Source organism: Plectropomus leopardus, chromosome 11 (assembly GCF_026936395.1).
Source record: "Plectropomus leopardus strain MGB_pleo_1.0 chromosome 11, ASM2693639v1, whole genome shotgun sequence".
Classification (NCBI taxonomy): Eukaryota; Metazoa; Chordata; class Actinopteri; order Perciformes; family Serranidae; genus Plectropomus; species Plectropomus leopardus.
Window position 1 is genome coordinate 31,379,823 of NC_142186.1, and position 20,931 is coordinate 31,400,753.

General features: G+C 37.5%; 1 protein-coding gene across 2 annotated transcripts in view; it reads left to right on the forward strand.

Moving 5' to 3' along the window:
- rgl2 (ral guanine nucleotide dissociation stimulator-like 2) overlaps positions 1-20,931 on the forward strand; it is a 44,946-nt gene that overhangs the window by 15,217 nt on the left and 8,798 nt on the right. For both annotated transcript variants that reach the window (XM_042489725.2, XM_042489726.2), the window contains 10 exons: positions 3,157-3,204; positions 4,993-5,076; positions 5,175-5,341; positions 7,168-7,224; positions 8,888-9,084; positions 10,241-10,350; positions 11,450-11,665; positions 13,704-13,807; positions 15,239-15,323; positions 19,641-19,700. In XM_042489725.2, coding sequence (XP_042345659.1) covers positions 3,157-3,204; positions 4,993-5,076; positions 5,175-5,341; positions 7,168-7,224; positions 8,888-9,084; positions 10,241-10,350; positions 11,450-11,665; positions 13,704-13,807; positions 15,239-15,323; positions 19,641-19,700 — 1,128 coding nt within the window. The remainder of the gene's footprint in view (positions 1-3,156; positions 3,205-4,992; positions 5,077-5,174; positions 5,342-7,167; positions 7,225-8,887; positions 9,085-10,240; positions 10,351-11,449; positions 11,666-13,703; positions 13,808-15,238; positions 15,324-19,640; positions 19,701-20,931) is intronic.

The window sequence follows — 20,931 nt, forward strand, 5'->3', positions numbered from 1 at the left end:
CTTGACTTTAAATTTGCATGTGAGAAGGCTCACAAGTCAGCACATGCAAAATGAATGAAAATGTAACGCAGGTCATTAGCTTTATCTTGACGGGCTAATTAACAGTCAGAAGGCTTTTTAAGATGTTGTGTTTTTTGGTGTGTTTGTCCTGTTTCTAAGGCCTCTATTGTGTATTTTGGGGATCAAAACTGTTGACTCATGAAGACTTTCAACACCGGGGATGACCTCACTCAGTGTCTTGCTCATGTATTTTTTATTATGGAAAAAGTTGCGAAAGCATCAGAGTCAGGAGAAGTTTAAAGCGATACGGATCAAAGTTTTACTGAAATGCACAATTTGTGATGTAGATGTAAACAACAGGGCAGCCCCACCCACCAACAACAATTCACAACACAGGACTGTCATTCAGACACTGAACAGCTCCGTTTCTGTAGGAACTTACACCAGACAACAACTACAAGTGCATGATTTAAACATACTAATCAGCTGAGGAGTACAAAATGCTGATGTCTGAAACTCAGTCTACATATATCTCAGTCATATGAAGTCAAAAACATGTGGGCCTTTTAAAGCAGTGAAAAGAGACTCACATTCTTCACTTAAGTTAAAATAGCAAAAGTGTAATGTAAAAGTACGCCATTACAAGTGGAAATACTCAATTTCAAGCCCCTACAAATGGCCACAAGATTAACCTGAGGGGTCATGATGTGATTAATGGGAGAGGAGAGACATAAAACCACATTTCTGCCACACAGTTTGTTTGTTTTTTTAGTTAAATGTTGTATAATTTCACCTCTTTGAGACACAAACGGTTGTTTAAATGGAATCGTCTGATAGATTTAGAGGGAAAATGTCTCTTTGATGAAACGGCTAACTCATACATTTACATGATGTTAGAAAAAGTTAAATTGTTGTTAGTCCAAATGAAACTGGACTTTTAAAACATACACATAAACATGTGAGTCTGACTGAAATCAGACTAAGTAGAATTTCTTAAAATCACTATCAAATCTGATACTAAGACCTACCAGCTACACTGCTTTTTTGTTTTTTGGAATAGATTACAAGCCAAAAAGGTAAAGGAATCATTGTTTTGCTCTCTAACAAAATGTTATATTTTATAATTCTGTTATATCCTTATTTTAATGTTAAATCTCAGATTGTCGAGTAAATAATAGCTGTTTGAGAAATACACAGTAAAAAGTACAATATTTTCCTCTGAAATGAAGTGAAGTAGACGTATAAAGTTGTACTGAATGGAAATTCAACTGTAACTACAGCACTTAAGTAAATACAGTTCATTCACTAGCACTGAGCTGTAAAAGTGAAAATGTGTGGCTTATATATTAGCGAAAGCAGTTTTGTGTCATCGGGCTCTTATCTCTGCGACTGTTTTGACAGTATTCAAATGTCTCCGGAGTGCGACTGTACGTCTCAAACTTCTTCTTACCATTAAAGTGTTATGAGGCATCTGCTGTCTGCGACATGACTCGGGCTGCAGGATCCTGTGATCCAGAACCGCATGTGTGCGTCAATATGTATTTGTTGATAAGACCGGGAACTAGTGCAGCCAAGACAAACTTTCATTCATTGATTGTAGTTGGTCGTATTTTTCAAGTGGTTTTAACGTGAGAGAAAGGCTTCTTTATAACAACACTCCAGCATGAACGAGTGTATGTTATAAATTAGCATCTATTTCCTTCTTGCTTGTTTAATGTTGGATTTTTTTTATGGGGTTTGCATGAGTGTGATTGGCAGACTCAGTGCTGGATTGCACCAAAAACTTTAAACCAAGTTGAGAAATAAAGTTGTTTGATCATACCTTTTTATTGCATTGCACAATGTACATTCTGATTAACCAACCAAAGATTATTTGTGTAATCAATGATTAATATTAAGTTAGACGTGATATGTGAAATAAGGGAACTTGGGAACATTCTTTGTGGACTTTTCTGGCTCATAAGTGCTGAAAATATGTGGGCTGCATATTAGATTATTTAACTAAAATTCAGATTATGCTGCATCTTGTGCATACAGAGCTCCCTTGTTCACTTGAGTGAACAAGATTTAAAAAGAAGGATATTTCTTGAGACTTTGAAGGCTGAATTGTTGTAAATTGGTGATGTACATGTGCCCATCTGCCAAATATAGTCTAGACAAAGTCGTACAGAAATAAAGTCATATGTTGTTTTCTTGAGAATTGCGGGATTGTGTCCTATCTGCATCAGCGTTGTGTGTGATTCATAAAATGAAACAACTAAAAAAAGAAAATCCCTGTCTGGTTTAAGTGCACAGACAGTCTATGATGGCAGGACAGGATTAGTTTGCCCTCATATTAAAGGTCCAGTGTGTGAGATTTCGGGGGATTAGAGGCATCGAGTGGTGAGGATTGCAGATTTCACCCATATGAAACTTCTGCTGGTTAGATTCCTTCAGTGTTCATTGTTCAGGAGGTAATTTATCTGCAGACAAACGGACCAGGTGATTTAAACCAGTAAAAACACAGAATAAAGCAGCTTCATGTTACAGATAGTGTTTCTCCAACACTGTTAGGTATGTCAGAGATAGGCTGCCAGCCCAGCACCTGCAAATGTGTGCTCACCTTTTTTCTCTGATAACTTAAGATCCAGATATTTAGGAGGTTTTCACCAGCAGCCAAATTATCTGCAGAGGTCTCTTCCTCTCCAGAACAAACAGACATTTCAATCAGTAAAAACAATGAATAAAGCACTTCATACTAAAAATATTTTTCTTTTCTCGATGCTGCTCTATCAGGATTGGCTGCCAACTGTGGTGACAGATGTTAAATTGCAAATAGTTTTATCTAGATCCAGTGTTTGCTTTGTCCATTCTGGGCTACTGTAGAAACATGGACTCACTCCATATGTAGATATAAACGGCTCATTCTGAGGTCGTGAAAAGACAACAATTCTTATTTTCATGTGATTATACAGTATATAACATACTTATTATGATCCATTTCTGCAAAAATATCCCCTATGTCCTTCACATTGGACCTTTAAAGAGTAATGGACCAAAGATACCGACAACCATGACCTCAGACTTTCCACCTAATGATGTGTCAATTCACTGCAACTACTTCAGTACTTTAGTGTTCAGTACTTCAGTTTTTTTTTTTTGGTATGTCTTCTTCAGGCAGAGCTATCACCAATGAAGACCACCTGGTACTGTCCTCTGGATCTGGTAAGGCAGAAATCTGTGGCATGTGTAATATTTAATGAACATTTTAAGTCAATTTTAATACTTTGAAACTTGAGCAAATTGTCTTGATTTCTTTCAAACTCATGGGAAGAAGGCAATGAGCAATGACAGAGGAAATGACCCAAAAATTTGTAAACAAAATAATAAAAAGTACAAGAAAATGACCAGAAAATTAATTTTAAAAAACAACAACCACAACAAACAAACAAAACATAACAAAACAAACAAAAAAGAGAAAATGAAACAATGCAAACAAGACTAGGAGAAAATTCTAATAATTCTGTAAAATACTTTAAAATATGTATTTATGGTAATTATTGATATTTTTTCCTGGCTTTTTTCCTTAGACGTTTTTTTCCCTAGAATTTTTTCCCTTGAAAGAAATCACACTAGTTTGTTTAGGTTTTAAAAGTTTGAATAGAAAGCGTCGCACTCTTGGTCAGTGTGATTGATACTCAAATTGTCACTGAAATCGTTATAGAAAATTGTAGCTTATTTAACTGTTATTTGTTTTATATTTTAACTGGAAGTTGTGCTTGCTCTTCGTGGTGTGTAGCAGTTGTACTTGTCTGCTTGATGTTTATTGTTTTTTGAACAGTTTTTATGCTGCCCTCTTGGCTCGGTCTCTCTTGAAAAAGGGATTTTAAATTTCAATGGTGCTTTTACCTGTTTAAATAAAGGATATAGATACAATCACAGGATAGTGTGCGTCTGTGAGCCAGTGTGAGTATAAAATAACTGTCAGGGATTTTCCCCGAGGCTAAAACTGGATGCGTGTGAGGAACGAGTTCAAAGCTGCTTGATTTTATGCCTTTTTCTACATGGATATTGGGTGTCTTCAGCGGAACAGATTATATCTCAATCAATTTATTGAGACCATTTAGTCTGATGGTGTAAGTCTGTTTAGTTCATCGAAAGGACAAATTTAGTTTTTGGACTCAGTTCAGATTTTTTGGCTATTGAGCCAAACGGTTAATTCCTCCCAAGTATCTTTCAAAGAATCCAAAGTTCATGCTGATTTTCATGCATTTCTTTTCAACACATGAACCCTGCTTAACCCTTTGAACCCTGAGCAAATCTGGTTTGAATTCTTTCGAAAACAAGGGAAAAAAGGCAATGAGCAACTTGCCAACAAAATGTCACGCAAACAGAAAGAAATTAGTCAATTTTGAACATTTATTTTGAAAAAGCGAGGGATGACATCCAGAAAACTGTATTCATAATAATTATTATTTATATAAAACTGTGCTGCAGAATTATTATTACTTTTTAAGCATTTTTTCCAGGTCATTTCCTTGTTGTTGTTTTTTTAAAAATTATTTATTTGTTTATTTGTTATTTACTTTACTTTTTTTGGGGGGGTGTAATTTTCTTGTTCTTTTTACAAATTCCTTGGAAATTTTTGGATCATTTCTTCTTAAGTAAGTCATTGTGTCTTTCCCCTTTTTTTAAAAAGAAATTAAGTGAGAATTATTTTGCAAATTATTTTTTAAAAGTTAGGGGAAAATATCTTGAAAACTATTTGTAATAATAATTCTATATTTAAAACTGCTAAGTGATTTTTAGTTTTTAAGAACTTTTTCTTCCATGTAATTTCCTTGTTTATCTTTTTTTTTTTAACTTTACTTTTTTTGGGGGTAATTTTGCTAATTTCTAATGTTTGGGTTATCTCATCTTAAATTACCCATTGCCTGTTTCCCTATTTTTAAAAGAAATGAAGCGGGTTTGCTCAGGTTTCAAAGGGTTAAACCTTATGTCTTTGCCCTACAGTCCACTGTGGTGGAGGAGGAGGACGATGGAGTTATCTACACGGTGGTGGTCAGGCAGCAGCATAGTGCCCCCAACAGTGTGACGGTAAGTCATGTGTGACGGACTGGAGACCAGAGATGGGAAAGGCCTCGCATTTGCAGCAACATAAACTTCCTTTTTTTTTCCTTCCTGTCTTCCTCCAGTCGGGGGTTTCTCGCTCCCAGTGTGTGAAAGCAGGGACGGAGGAGAAACTGGTTCTCCACCTCCTCCACTCCTTCTCTATGGGAGACTCCTCCTTCATCACCATCTTCTTCTCCACCTATCGGTCCTTCACCTCCACGGAGAGAGTGCTGGACATCCTCACAGACAGGTAGGAGAGTTTATCTCCGATCAGTGCTGTTATGACTGTTGTTTTTGTCTGGAAAGAGCGTCAGGTTTTTGGGTAGAGTTTTAGAAAGAGAAAAAAATGTTGCAGTTCCAGATGCAATGATGCAGAGCAACCACAGCAGCTGTCAGTATCCTGTCTGTGGCGGGTTTGTGCAGCGTGAAGCGCTGAATTCTCAGACTGATCGGAGGCACACATCTCAAATAACTAAACTAATGCTGCATTCATGTGATCTTGGAAGGTCGTAGTTTCCAAGTTGGGAAGTTGTTCTTCAGACTTCGTTGTGTTCATGCGCTTTGAGGTCGTAAAGTTGTAACAACATGGAAGCTACAAAGAAGGTTGCATTTTAATTCTAAGGTTGTTTAAACAAGAGGTTAATAGCGGTCTCCAGTTTTTATATATTTTTTAATTATTTTAGTTTTACTTACTGCTAAAATTAAACGATTGCAACTAAGAACAAAATAACAAAATATATATTTTTTACTGTCAGATGTTGACACTGTTTCCATCCTTTGTGCCATTTCTGTTGCCCTGAAACATCACGCAAACATCACAACTCAGCAACTTGGGTATCATCGAAATTTCCCAATTTCCCACTCGTAATTACGACTTTGGAGGGCCGGACATGTGTTCATGTCAACTCGTAAATGCGATATTTCTGATTTCTGACTTAATAGTCCAGCATCTTTCTGATGTCAAATTGTTGTGCCGTGCCTGCTTTGTTAGGTTTTCCTATTACCTTCTGTACTTCTGTAATCTGCTTTCATTTGTTTTCATTTTGCATTGCTACGATACACGTGACAATGGAATCATAATTCTAGACGGATCAGGAGCGTTTTCTTGCATCTCACGCAAGTTGCGCTTAATCTTAATAGTCCAACCTAAAATATTTATCTTGCACTGAGCTTATTCTCATAAGTACGGAACAAAGTGTGTCATGTATCAGGTCAGTACAGTTGATTCTGTATTTTACGTGACGTTTGGCAACTGAAACCATTATAGTTCATCCTGACGGGGGCATGAATGTCTGCACCAAACTTCATGCCAATTCATCAAATAGTTGTTTAAACATTTAAATCAAAACCACAAATGTCAACCTGATGATGTTGCTAGAGAAAAGTCAGAGAATTACCAAAGTCAGTGTGATTCATCATCTGGGGAGCGTGAATGTCCGTTCCAAATGTAATGGGATTTTATTTGGTAGATTTTGAGATATTTCAACAGACAGACAATGACCGTCTTCAGAGCCACACTGCTTCACACTAAGTGCAAATAAAAAGTTACATTAGAGTCTGCAAAACTGGTTCATCAATTTATACACCTAATTTCCATTTTCATAAGACACACAGATGTTGGTTTAGCTTTGCAATTTGTCTTCAAGCTGAGTGGAATTTAAACAACAGTCTGTAGATTAATTGTGTAACTTAATTTAGAGGCACTTCCACAATAGAAGAAGCACCTGTGTGCCTGTTTAAAATAACTGCAACATAATTCAGCAAAAAAAAAAAATGCTTGTGGATGCTTTTGTTCGGTTAGAAAGTCTTTATTAAATAATGGAGGCATTTGTATGAAACAGCTGCTTGCAAAGTTTTTCCAAAGAGGCAACACAAAGAAGAGTTTAGACTCCTGGCAGCGTTCACAGTCTACCTGTAAACACCAGGACAACACCTTTGCTAAAAAGAGAAAAACAAGCCATAAATATATTTATCACAAAGCACAACCATTATTCATGACACAGCAGATGCACACATTTGAAGCAGAATTATATTTATGTTTCTGCTCCACTGACTTTTTCTCTTTTTTGTTAACAGATTGGAGAACCCGCCCGGGAACAGCGAGAGGAGCCAGACGAGACAATCTTTCAACAAGTGAGCTTTTGAGAATGCTACCCAACATCTCTGTGCAACTTTTACTGTGACATGCTGTGTGTGTGTGTGTGTGTGTGTGTGTGTGTGTGTGTTTGTGTGTGAGTGCACGCTTAGATATGAGTGTGCTATAAATATCATCTGAAGCAGTTTCACTTCTTGTTCCTGTGTTTTGGAGGATGTAATCATCACACACCGCTCATATTTTATTTTCAAACAAAAAAAGTTTGCCCTTTAATATTTTATTGACTCATTATAATACAACAATTAAACACCATAAAAAGCAGGGATAGGGTTAAATGTTAGTATTTTTGGCTGGTTACACAAATAACGGTCTATAGGTTGATTTTGCTACTCTAGCTGCTTATCGTTAGTAGTGTCAGCATGGCACAAATACATGTGCATTGAAAGATGTGGATTTCACCACAAAATTAAATGTAACTCGCTTAATTCTGAACCGATTTTCTTGTTTGAATTAATTTTAGCTACTGGAGGCAATCTAATCAGCTCTATGACAAAACAGTAATATTCTGAACAACACTGGGACATGCAGGCTCCGATTTAAGAATCAGCAACATCCAGTGACGGAGTGTGACAAAGTACATTTATTCAAGTACACAACTTTAGTAGAATTTTGAGAGACTGGAGCTTTATTTAAGTATTTGCATTTTCTGCTACTTTTGTAATTTAAAAGTATTTAAATTTCATGTAACCTTATTTAACCTTTTTAGCCTCATTGGCCACTGAGCAACTTTCACTGAAGTGAATGGGGCCCAGCCTCAAATGCTGAATCCAGGTTTTGTTTTTTTTGTTTTTTTTGTTACATCAGCGCTGTCTAAATTTTAACATGGACAGCTACATAATTTAACATTACAATTTCACAACCTTTAAATTGATAGTGATTTAAAAAGCATTGCTAAAGCTCACTGAATCAGTGGAGCACTGGATTAAAAGAAAATTCCTCTTTGTATTTCACGTCATTTTGTGTTTTTTTCTTAGAAATCATTTAAATTTTAAAAACCAAAACTGACATCCGTAAGCAGAAGACATTAGGACAAAAGATCTTAGCAGGAAATGCAAACCATCTCAGCCAGCCTATTTTGTTGACTTAGTGAGATTAAGATGATTAACTAATGAAAAAGATGCTAAACTGTATTAACCTTATACTGCTCATAACAGACTGTGAGGAGAATCCAATCATGATCCCCTGCTTCCACTAAATTATAGACTCATCTCTTAAGCTGCTTTTCTTGTCTAAATCCATCAAGAACGTGATTTCTTGGCAACTTTTTAGATGTGTTTGAAAACATCAATATATTCGATCAATTCCAATCTGCAACGGCTTGTTTATCTGCTTTTGTCAACCTGCACAATCTCAGAGTTTAAACCAGAAATGGATGCACCCTCCTTTCTTTTGCTCCCAGCAAACTCGATGATTAATTTAAAAATGTTTCTTCACTTCCCTGATGACCTGATTTACCGACACAGCATTATGAGGAACCTTTTTATTCTCAGAACTCTGAACTGTTTGGAGGTCAAGGCTTGAAAAACAAAAGATTATCTGTTTTCTGATGACCCAGAAAGTTTGGAGTAACATCCCCTAAAGCCCTAAAAAAGGTTCAATTATTTCTTCCTTCAACATCTCTCTCTCTTTTAATTCCTGCAGAGCGGTGTGCACGGTGTTTAGCACATGGCTCTCCGAGTATCCTGAAGACTTTAAGAGTTTGGGAGAGCCCTCACGCCTGCTGCGCCTGGCGCCCCTGCTCCCCCAGGACTCCTCGTCTGCAGCCGACCTCCGCGCTCGCCTCCTCAGGATAGCAGAAGAGCTCAGTGAGAAAGCCCTGCTCCCTGACAGCCGTAGAGGTCTGTATTTTAACTGGGATTTAAATGACACCAGTTAGAGCCATGCCAGATGAGGGTTTTCTTGTTGAAACACACTTCTCAGTGTCTTCTCAGTGTGAAATCCTTGCTGCAAATTACAAAAAATAAGCTGGTATCAAACTGCTTCAGAAGAATACTTTTTTTGTGTTTGTTTTTCCTAACCCAAGAGCTTGTAGAAGGTTGTTTAAAGTTGAATATTTTCCAACCCCAACCCTATCCTCCCATGTTTTTGTTTCAATATGACTTAGGGGAACAATAATGTTTGAAACTGTTTTAGTGTTGAGCAGGAGCACTGCAGCCAAGAGTGGCAAAACAGGCTGCAATGTAAACACTTCAGAATCTGAATTTGAATTGGGTTTATTTGTCTCTCCAGCTGCACTTCTCGATTGTAGTGTCATTAACAGTGGTTACGATACAAAACATTTCAGCACCAAGCTGCCTTTAAGCCTGCTGGTTGCAGGAAGTCATAGGAAGTTCTGTAGCATCTATTTTAACACATATTTCTTTCCTATTAAATAGACCCAACAGAGGTTAAATACATATTTCGTATTTCCCACACACCAAAAATGTGCCTAAAATCCAAGAAATTCCCTGTGTACTGCTTGAATGACTTTGAAATGGGCATAGTTTTTTGTTTGTTTTCTGGTCTTTATGGGCGGCTATCTGCAGGGCACACTGTGAATGACATCACAGTTTAGAAGAGCTCCTGATTGGTTGGTTGTAATGTGAATCCTAAACAAACAAGTCACTCATCGATCCAGGAGCAACACGTGCTTGTTGATATCAGATTGTGCTAAACTGCAAATTTAAAAAGTCTCTTAATGTTATTTTCTCTCATCTTGTAATCTCGAGGTCAATAGGTGAAATATCTCATTATCTCGAGATATGAATGTGCTTTTCTCATAACTAGATACTTATCCAGTTTCCTCGGGTTTTCCTGAGATAACTGCTGTTATCTTGAGAGAGCCGTGGTTCTCTGAAACAAAACAGCTTCATTATTACAGCGGACTCAGTGAAGGATCAGAGCTTGGAGAGATTCCTGCAACTAAAGGATAGAAAGGATTTATAGGGGCTACAAATGAGGGTGTTTCCTATGTTCTGAATCCGCACTTTTATTGAGCAGCTTCACCCTTTGCAGGTCGGACCAGTATCACCAGCCCTCCTCCAGACGCCTCCAAGTTTGAACCCACCAGCGTCCTTGGATTCCCCGCAGCAATCGTCGCTGAGCAGCTCACCAAAATAGAGACAGTGAGTTGTCTTTTTTTTGATGGTGGAATGACAGAAAAAATATTGAACAATGAAATTTAATTATAGTTACAGCTATTTACAGTCAATGCAAAGCGGTTTTCATTTATTCTGACATTTACAGTATTGTTTATGTGTGTGTGTCTGCTTTGAAGTCACTGTTTATGCCACCATCATAAACTGTCCCATTACTCCTTCCTGTTCTGCCATGTTGACCTTTTTTTATTATTTTTTTATTCAACAGGATTATTTTTTACAAATTTGGCACAAACGTCCACTCAGACTCAACAATTAAGCGATTACTGATTGGGGTGGTCAAAGATCAAGTAGGCTTTAATCTTCTCTGTCTTATTTTCATGAAGGCAATATCACAAAATTGCCTTGAAGGATTTTTTTTTTCAAATTTGGCACAAATATTCCCTGGGACTCAAGGATGAACCGATTAGATTTTGGTGGTCAGTGGTCAGTGTGGTCAGGACCTCATGTCCATCTCATTCTCTTAAATGCGATATCTCAGTAAAGCCTTTAGAGAATATCCTCAAATTTGGTACAAACGACCACTTTGACTCAAGAACGAAGTGATTAATATTTGTTGATCAAAGGCCAAGGTCATGGTGACCTCACTTAACATATTTTTGCCCATAGTTCAGGATTGCGTACGTTGTACGTGACAGAATTTTGCACAGATGTCTTATAGGATAAAATGATGACGTGATCACATTTATATTTTTTTTGTTTTTTCCTCGTGACATCATATCATTCTGCAAAAAGACTTCTTGCCGTTACTCAGTGTCATATCTCAGGAACACATGGAGAGACATTTGGTCAGATATTGAATTGATGACACTACTTTGGGTGTCTTGAAACTGTGTTGATATTCTCTGTCGCCGGGCGGAAGATGTTTGTGAAGCATCCGTGTCTTCAGACATGGATGTAAAGGTGTTCATTCTAGTTTATATATTGACTTGAATATTTGCATTATTTTTGCTAAAGTTTTTTTAAACTGCACAGAAGTTAAGTGGTTCTTACAGTAACATGAGACGCTGTGACTGCAAACAGAAAGGTGTTATTTTTTTAAGATCTATATGATGTCACTTATCAGGAGCTGTTTGTCCGCCTGGTGCCATACCATTGCCTCGGCTCACTGTGGTCTCAGAGGGACAAGAAAGGAAGGGAAGACGTTTGTTGGTCTGTCCGCGCCACTGTCCGTCAGTTCAACAAGTTGGCCAATGCAGTTTTAGCATCCTGCCTTTGGTCTACAAATCTGCGCAGCCAGCAGCGAGCCCGGCTGCTGGGGAAATGGATCAACGTGGCAGAGGTCAGTATTTTAACATCAAAGGTCATAGATTTAAAAATGCAGGATTTGATGCTATTTTTACAGGTTAGATTTGAAAAAATTGGGATAGTGTTGAAATGAAATACTTAACACTATGTCAGTTGAGGTTTCTAGTATTCCAAAATCCTCCACTGTGCATTTTTCCAGCAATAAACCCCCATTAATCCCCTAACCATAATCCTATTCTCGGCTCCGACTGTGCACATACCATCACAAATTCACAGTCTGCTTGGCCTCTGCTGTGACTGTTGTAGTAATTTCTCTTTAATCAATAGCTGGGAGCAAAATAAAATAATGAAATCTTGATTTATGGTTCTTTCCTGGACAGAGTAGCAACAAATCACTAAAAAAGTGCTCACTCTACTTGAGTGCAGTTGGTGGTCGACGACCAGAAATTAGATTGTTAAAAATTAGCATATTTTTTTAATATTGGAAGTTCCAGTACACCTCTAGGAAATGGAATAGGAAATGTACTCTGCATGAACAGTACATACCAGAGAAATGCTGAGTCAGATAATGTGAAGTACGACCTTAAGGCGAACAATAAAGCTTTGAATCTGCTTAAAAACGTCAGTTTTATTCAAGAGAAATGTGGAGTTCTGTCGTAGTGTCATGATTATTGTGCACAACAATAGTTTAAAAAACATTTTTGCAAAATAAAATATGATTTCTTTAATAATATTGAAAAGTTCACAGCAACAACAGGATCTGCTCCGTATGGACATAATGCATTCCTTGGCCTCTTACCCTAAACTTAACTAAACCTAACCATAACCAAATTCTAGCCCAAACCTGAAAAACCACGTCTTAACCCTCAAACAGGCTTTTAACCCTTTGAAACCTGGAGTGACATCACTTTCTTGGTGCTGCTTTCATACGCTCTCCGCTGGTATTTTAACCTTTGAACCTTGAGCATGTTGGTGTGATTTCTTTCCAAAATATGGGAAAAAAGGCAATGAGCAATTTGGTAAGAAATGTTTCACAAATTGTATTTACAACATTTTTAAAAAAATCATAATCATAATAAATATCATAATCACATGTTGAAAAATTATTTAAAATTAAAGAAAATTAGAATTTTTAGAAATTTTAAATTTATTTTATTTGTTTATTCTTTCTTTTTTAATATAAATTTTTATAATTATTAATGTTATTTTCTTGTAGTTTTTTCTCATTTCTTCCTAATTCGGGGGTAATTTCTTCTTTGGGTGCTCATTGCCTTTCTTTTATTTAAGAAATCTAGCTCCTGGGGCATCGGTGGCTGAGTGGATAAAGCAGGCGCCCTGTGAATACAGGCAGTGTCCTTGCTACAGCAGTCTTGGGTTTGACTCCCAGTCAAGGCCCTTTGCTGCATGTCATCCCCGCTCTCTCTCCCCCTTTCACGCTATTGATCTGTCATCTAATAAAGGCTAAAATGCCCAAAAAAATCTTAAAAAAAAAAAAAAAGAAATCAAGCTACTTTGCTCATGTTTCAAAGGGTTAAGAAGGGAGGACAGGCCAAAACGTCCTCACTTTCCAAAAATGTCCTCACTCTTTTGGCAAAAAACACGTGGTCCTCATGATGTGGCAAGCACAAGAATACACACACACACACACACACACACACACACACAAACAATTGTATCCTTCCCTTGGTTGTGATGGTCATATGAGCAGTTTCATTCCTTTCCAAGCCTCTTTATCTGTAAATAAAACACAGCTTCTCTCCAGTATTCCTTTATGGAGCTGCATTTGTCATCACACACACACATACACACACACTCACGCACACACACTCTCTCAACATCCTCTTTGGCAAGGCGAGGCATCACTGGTTTGCTGCCAAAACGCTGTCCCAAGCCCTCCCGAGGTTTCTTTAGGGACAAACCTCTTTAGCGGTATGCATTATTCAGCGATTCAGGCTGACACTGTAACTCAATACAAGCCAGACCCACACCCACAGGTGCTCTCAGTTACAGTGTGAGTGAGTGCGTGTGTGTGCATGCAAATGAGTGTGTTCATCTGTGTGTACTTTCAACAGGAGTGCCGAGCCAGAAAGAACTTCTCCTCGCTGTATGCCATCGTGTCTGCCCTGCAGAGTAATCCCATCCACCGGCTGAGGAAGACGTGGCAGGACACTGACAGGTCTGCAGCTCATAGTTTTTATTAAAGGGATTTATTGTCATATTCACAAAGAACAGTTCTCACTGAACAATGTAATTCTTAGTTTGCTTCTTTTTAAAATACTCATAAAAATAGTTAAAGGTCCAGTGTGCAGGATTTAGGGGAACACATTGGCAGAAATGGAATATAATATAATTAGAATGATTTCTTTGGTCTGTAAACACCTGAAAATAAGTGTTTTTCTTACCTTAGAATGAGCCATTTATATCTACATATCGAGTGGGTCCTCGTCCATGGAGGCAAGGACCCATTGTTTAGATTTTTAAAGCCATGATTTAGGTGTAAAATAGTACTATGAATTTTTACAGTACAGTGGATAGTGCAACACAGCAGGTATTGTAGTATTAGGTACTTAAGGACTTTTATTGACCTCTGCTGGTGACCAAGAAACTGCAGCAGTTGCACTTTAGGTCTCCAGCTGATATTATAGTGTCTTGAAATTAAAGGAAACAATGACTCATTCTTAAAATAGACGACCTTTCTCTGATGTAATGATATGTTATTGTTCACACTGGCTGAGTGTAACACCCACTGTAAATAAATCAAGGCTATAATTAATGCTGCTATGAAAAGTCAAAGTGCCCACACATGACACGAGGTAAACAGGAGAAGAGATTTCACTAAGATACAGCTGGATATTGGCTTAAAAAAGACAAAATACAGGGGGAAATTGTTTTACAAAAAAATAAAGTTGTTGTGTAGACATTCTGCAGATTGACTATTAGGGACTTTTTCTGCAGCAAATTATACAATAATCATATAATATAATTTATATAAATTATTGTTAGTTTAAGCTTTAATATATATGGAGGAAAAACTTGGAACTATTTTTGTCCTTCTATAAAGAAACATGTATGAAACAGACATTTTCATAAATTTGATTTTGTGTTTATAAAAAACAAAGTATTTCACAGTAAAAGTATTTTACATTTAACCCACATAAAGTATTATGTTATATTCGCTGTAAATGTGATGTGTGGTTTGGACCGGGAGAAAACGTTCTTTATGGCTTCAAAAAATGTTACAGGAAACTGTTGTTACCCTCAGGACACTTTATTCATTATAAACCAAGGTAACCTTCTGAAAAACCTGGAAGAAAACCTCATAAAGAAGAAGGAGAAGGAAAAGCGATTTCCCCAAACTGAAGCTAGAAAATGCCACTTCAGCAGTGTTGCACCCTCAGCATCAACTGTTCCAAATTTCAGTCACGGCATCGACTCTGAATCACTATCTGATAATAAACATTCTCTGCAGTCATTGTCTCTGAAACCTTAGTGTGCACACTTTTGACTTTACAGACTTCAAATTCTTCTCTAAAATATTTTCATTACATTTGATTGAAAAATAAAAAAATTAATGATCCTTTAAATGTTCTGTTGTGGTCACTGACAGGGAGGCAGTGAGGAGATACGAGGAACTGTCAGAAATATTCTCAGACAAGGACAACTACTCACAAAGCAGAGAACTCCTGAAGGAGGTAAGTTTCTGTCGAAATGACAATGGAAGTATTATGCTGTGCATTTTCAGAAGTTAAAAAAAGACATTGGGCTCTGAATGATGGTGCAGTTTACATTATCCAGTGTAAAGGGAGCAGGTTCAGTGAGAAATTTGATCTATTCTTTATGGCACGCAGAGGCTGGTTTCTATCCGAGTCGTGACGCAGCTTTAAACCAGTTTTGTTTTCTTAAAGTTTAAAGGTTCGATCCTGAGTGGCGTGTTTTCTAGCTTGTCATTTGACCGCTTGTTTGTTGGGTAACTCACTGGTTGCTCAGAGGCTGGAGAAGCAGTTTCTTGTGCTGGAAAGCTGCCAGTTTGAGCTCTCACTCGCAGGGTTGCAGTGTTGGAGTGCAGTTTTGGTCTGGAGTCAGCTACTTTTTTCTGATGTCTTGTTTAAGGCCCGTTTTTACTCAGATCTGCTCTTGGCTGCTATTGGAGGCCTCTCTCTGCTTATCTTTTTACAGCCCTGTTAAATAAATCTTTAAAGATACTTTCTTCCCATCACTGCAAACACTTTGACTTTACACTCGTGTGTACAAGTTGTAAACTCCATCAGTGTTGAGTTCACTGTTCACTTAATGTTTACTGTACTCAGGTGTTGGTTTTGGACTCTGCTATCAGTCTTGAGTAAATATCGTCACTGTTTTGGACCTGTGTTTACAGTATGAGCTAATCTGCATGGAAACAGAAGAAGACGAGGCCCTCTGAGGCTGTGCTTCACGTTGATGTCTATAAGGTGTAATGTAGGCAATGCTGAAAGTCCTAATAGACAAAACTTAGTACACCTAACACTGTGATCTTTAGTGTGTTATCATGCCAAGAGGTGCTGATTAGCTCAAAGTACAGCAGAGGCTGATGAGAATCAAATCATTAGTGTGTTTGGTATTTATGATACATAAAGATCACAGACTTAAAGTAGAACCAGATGGCAGACCAAAAATGGTACCTATTCATTTCTGTGATGTTGCTCGCCAGGTGCATATGCCGAAAAAGTTTTCTAGCTTCTGGGTTTACTTTCGCGGTATGCAACATTAGAGACTTCATAGACTTTACATTGTGATGGTATTACAGGTTTTTAAATTGCCATTCTCGGCTCTAGAAGAGTTTTACAAATATAAAACCACCATGGCTCAAAAATTCAGAATACAAAGCTTCATAATTAAGCTTTCAAGCTGTTCCAAGTGTCCTGTCAACAGTTTTGCAGATGTCTCTTTTGCAATATTGGTCTATGAGGAGAACCCCCTCTGGGCTGCAGGAGATTTTTTATTGCAATACTGCAAGTGGCCACTGAGAACAAACATGTTGCGATGGGGAGCAGCTTTCCTAAAGGTGGATGACATAAAGCCAGAACCTCTTGACAGCCCCCTGGTGGCTGCCTTCGGTATAGCTCAAAAAGCCTGCCCCCTCCATGCTCGCGGAAAAAAACTTTAACTGCTATCAACTTCACTATGAAAACTATTTCAAATACATCTTAGCAACTTAGAAAAGTGTTTGTTTTCCTTATAAGTTTGTTTTTAATGATTTGATGGATGCTATAAGAAGGGGATTTGATGACATGATTGACAGCTCTGTGTGCCAATCTGTGTGCTCACGATCAATGGCGCTGTTTGTGATCAGGTCTTGCGGGTGTAATGGCGGGAAATTGATACAGCAGCTCTACTTCTAGATCACAACAGCGCAAACTCTGGCTCCAAAAGTGCAAGAAGCAAGATGTCCATCTTTATATATTCATTGGTATTTGGTCATATAGCAAATTATTGGACAATTGGAAACTTTGACCTCATGATGGCACTAGAGGAAAAATCAGGCGATCACCAAAATTTATAGGACACATCCTCCGGGAACCATGAATGTCTGCTCAAAATTTCATCTGAATCCATTCAGTAGTTGTCAAGATTTTTCAGTCTGGACCATTGGGGTGGACTGAGTTACCGACTGACATCTGAGAGCCACACAGCCAACATGACTAAAACCAACACACATACTCAAGGTGACGTCTGTCAAGTCTCACTCTGCAGCTCTGAAAAACCATGTGACTCCTCTGCACTTATATGTCACACCCTGGTGACGAGCATCCCATAATTTGAACAGCACTATGCGATATTAATGTGTCTGTCAAGAGCCACTACTGGGCCACATTTGTTAAATTGCTATCTGCAGGGACTGCCTTCTCCTCAGCTGAAAACAACATTCAGTGGTAGAGATTTCATGAGTGCTTTAAAAGACCAGAAACCAGTCTAATCTGGTTGAGTAGAACTGCCCTTATTCTGTCAGCGCTTTCGCTTGAGTGTGAAGACGTACATTATATTTAGTTTGCACTGTGTCAGAGAGTTGGGGAAGTTGACAGGATTAGCTGAGTTGTGATTCGCTGTTACGGCGCGGTGCAGGCATCAATACCTTTGCATTAGTTGTGATTTTACACATGATACCCCCAAAGGAATTCAACCAAACATTTGCTTTCATTTTGAAAGCTTCACTCTGAGCTTTGATGCCAGAAAAACACCATCGCCTTCTGGTGCCCTTTGATTTTTTTCAGCAGTTACTTGCTTCCCTTCATCTCCTCGGCTTGTCTAAAAATGACTACGACGAGCAGACAGAGCGCTAGATGAATGATTCAGACTAATAAAAGACTCACTAAAAGTTTTGGGAAAAGAAATTATTCACAACACTGTCATACGAGCATTTGACAGTGTAATAACACTTTATTATATAGCGTGATTTCAACAGGCTTTTTGTCTTTTTCGCCAATGTCAAGTTGCCGCGACAAATCTCCAGACTCAGCAGTGTCAGCTTTGCATTGAAGGTAACATTCTCATGCTCCTGTCGTTGTTATGACAGGTGTAGGTTTTTATCTAGTTTAATGGTTCATGTTTTCTTTTTTTGTGTCATATGTATTTTTAAAAAATCATCAGTCTGGCCGATTATTGGGGTCGATATTTAGAATTTGGCGTTCATCTGTATCGGCGTTTTATTTTAATGATCGCCGATAAAATAAATCAATTAAAAAGTTAAAAGAAAGTGTCAGAAGGGGAAAGCTTCTACATTGTGAAACCTCAGGAAGCTGTTTTTATTTCTTCATTTTTTAATTTAAATTTTCACTTGACTTTATTTTTAAAAAAAAGTTGCAGAACTTGCTGTATGTGATGTTGAACATTTCAGTTTTATTAAAAATTGCTAAAGGCATTTAAACAAGGTTTTGTGTTGAAGGTTCTTACGTTTCAAATTCTACATTTTGACAGAAAGATTTTCTTTTTTATTGTAAATGCATGTCAGTTCCAAATATCTGTTATTGGTCTCATTAACAAATAATAATTGGTATTAGTATTGGCCCTGAAAAACCAATATCAGTTGAACCCTGATCTAGGATCAAGCATTTCATATCTGTCTAGGCTATAGATTAAATGCAATATGTCATATATTTACGGTGGGCTGTTCTTACCACAACGTTCATTTAATAGCTGTTCTTGAGCTTTCACTTATGACCTTCATGAGCAGATGGAGTTTGGAGGCTCAGGCTCTCTGTCCCTCTGTACGTCCCATTCTTGTTAATATGATACATCAGGAGTGCCTTTGGAGAATTTCTTCAAATTTGGCACAAACTCCCACTTAGACTCAAGAATTAACTGATTAGATTTTCAAGATCAAAGTTCACTGTAACCATTGTTTTTGGCCATAATTCAAGAATCCATAGGCTAATTAGGACAAAATTTCACGAAATGATAAAGTGATTACAGTTCATACCAAAGAGGTAAAAGGTCAGCTTTGCTGTAACATCATAATGTTCTGCAAAAACACTTATCTGGCCATTATTCAACGTCATATCTGAGGGACAGAAGGGGAGACATTTGGATTCTAAACTGGTGACACTAATCTCGGGTGTCCATATTCAAACTGTGCTGATTGTAGAGATCTTCCCTCGGGTAAGATGCGTGTGAAGCATTTGCATTTTGCCACAAAATATATGCATTTTTAGCAAATTCCTTCAAATTCTTCACTACATAGTGTATATAGTTCATGAGGACAGACATGGATGTAAACCGCAACTTGACTGGTTGGTGGAGACACACAAATGTGAGGCATCAGTTCTGGTTTTCTCAAGAAATCTCTTCCACAATGGCTGAAAAATGTAGTTTTAATTTTGATAAATGTTGGCAAACTCCATCTGCTGATGAGCATTATGTGATATGATTAAACGCTCCCAGACAGCTGCTAAATGGACCTAATGAGAAAACTTTTTTTTTTTCAACAGCAACACATCAAGAATGACTTCTTAAATTTCTTTCCTCTTGTCTTACAGGAGGGCACGTCAAAATTCGCTAACCTTGACAACAGGCTCAACAACAAACATCTCAACAGGGTAAGTAGAGTGGAAATAAACAGTGTAAAATTAGAGAGTAATGGGGGATTTAGCTTTTTGGGTGGCAGGATGTTTGTGGAAAGTTTAGGTCATGGAAACTGATCTCTACACGCACTGAAAACCAAAGACTTGTTGCGCAGGTCAACACGTGGGTGTAAATGGCTGAAACTGTGTCTCTTAAGAGACTCAGCCCAGGCTGAGTTCACAAGTACAGTTTAACATCTGTAAATTATTCTGTCGTATTATTTGGGGTTAAATCAGCGAGACATTTCAGATAGTTTCAGTCACAGAGGAGTAACTTAAAAATGACCTCAACATTTGTAACTGCGGCAAAACCTCAGATCTTCAAGCACATTAAAAAAAGAACAATTTTTACTAACTTTACAGCCCACGTGTGGTGTGCATATCAATCGTTTTTGCCTGAAGGATTGTACACCCCCACAGGCCTTAATGGGAGACCTTGGAAAATGTAGGAATGATGTAAGACTCTGCAAAAGTGTCATTAGGATTGTAAAAGTTAGGGGACACAATGTGGTACAATATCTGTAGTTAAACTTGCATTCAGGTGTCTCTTTAGGAGCTATGAATCTTATTTTGTTGTGTATAGTATATGCTCTGTCATAGATACTCAGTATATGAAATCAATATCAATATCAATTGATTTTGTTGCAACCGTTATTTACTTTAAATTGATTTTGTATAATATTTAATTTCACTTGTACTAGTTTTCTGTTTTTTTATTTTTATTTTTGTATATTTATTTATGTGATTTTTCTTATTTTATATATTTATTTTTCAATTCTATTTTTGTTATTAGTTTTATTATTTAGATATTATTTTTATTTATGTATTTACTTATTCTTTTTAATGCGTTGATAATTGTGCCTTAAAGTGGCCTCATACACACAGTATGTACATCACATCTACGTTAAGTTAATTTTTTTTTAGATGTTTTGTCTTCTAAATTGTTTTTTCAATATACCTTTACCATCTTGGCATCTGTTATCATATGTACATGTAATACTATTTGTCATTACTTTGGTTGCTGCAAACATTGGAAAAATATCAATATCAATATATGAATATATCAGAATACTGTTTTCCTACAAAACACTACATGCAAACATTAATACTGATGTCACTTTTGCGAGGCGGTGGGTGTCGCAGTGGTTTGATGGCGGGTTGTAAGGGGGATCGACCGGCATGCAGCAGCAAAGTGGAACAGAGGGCT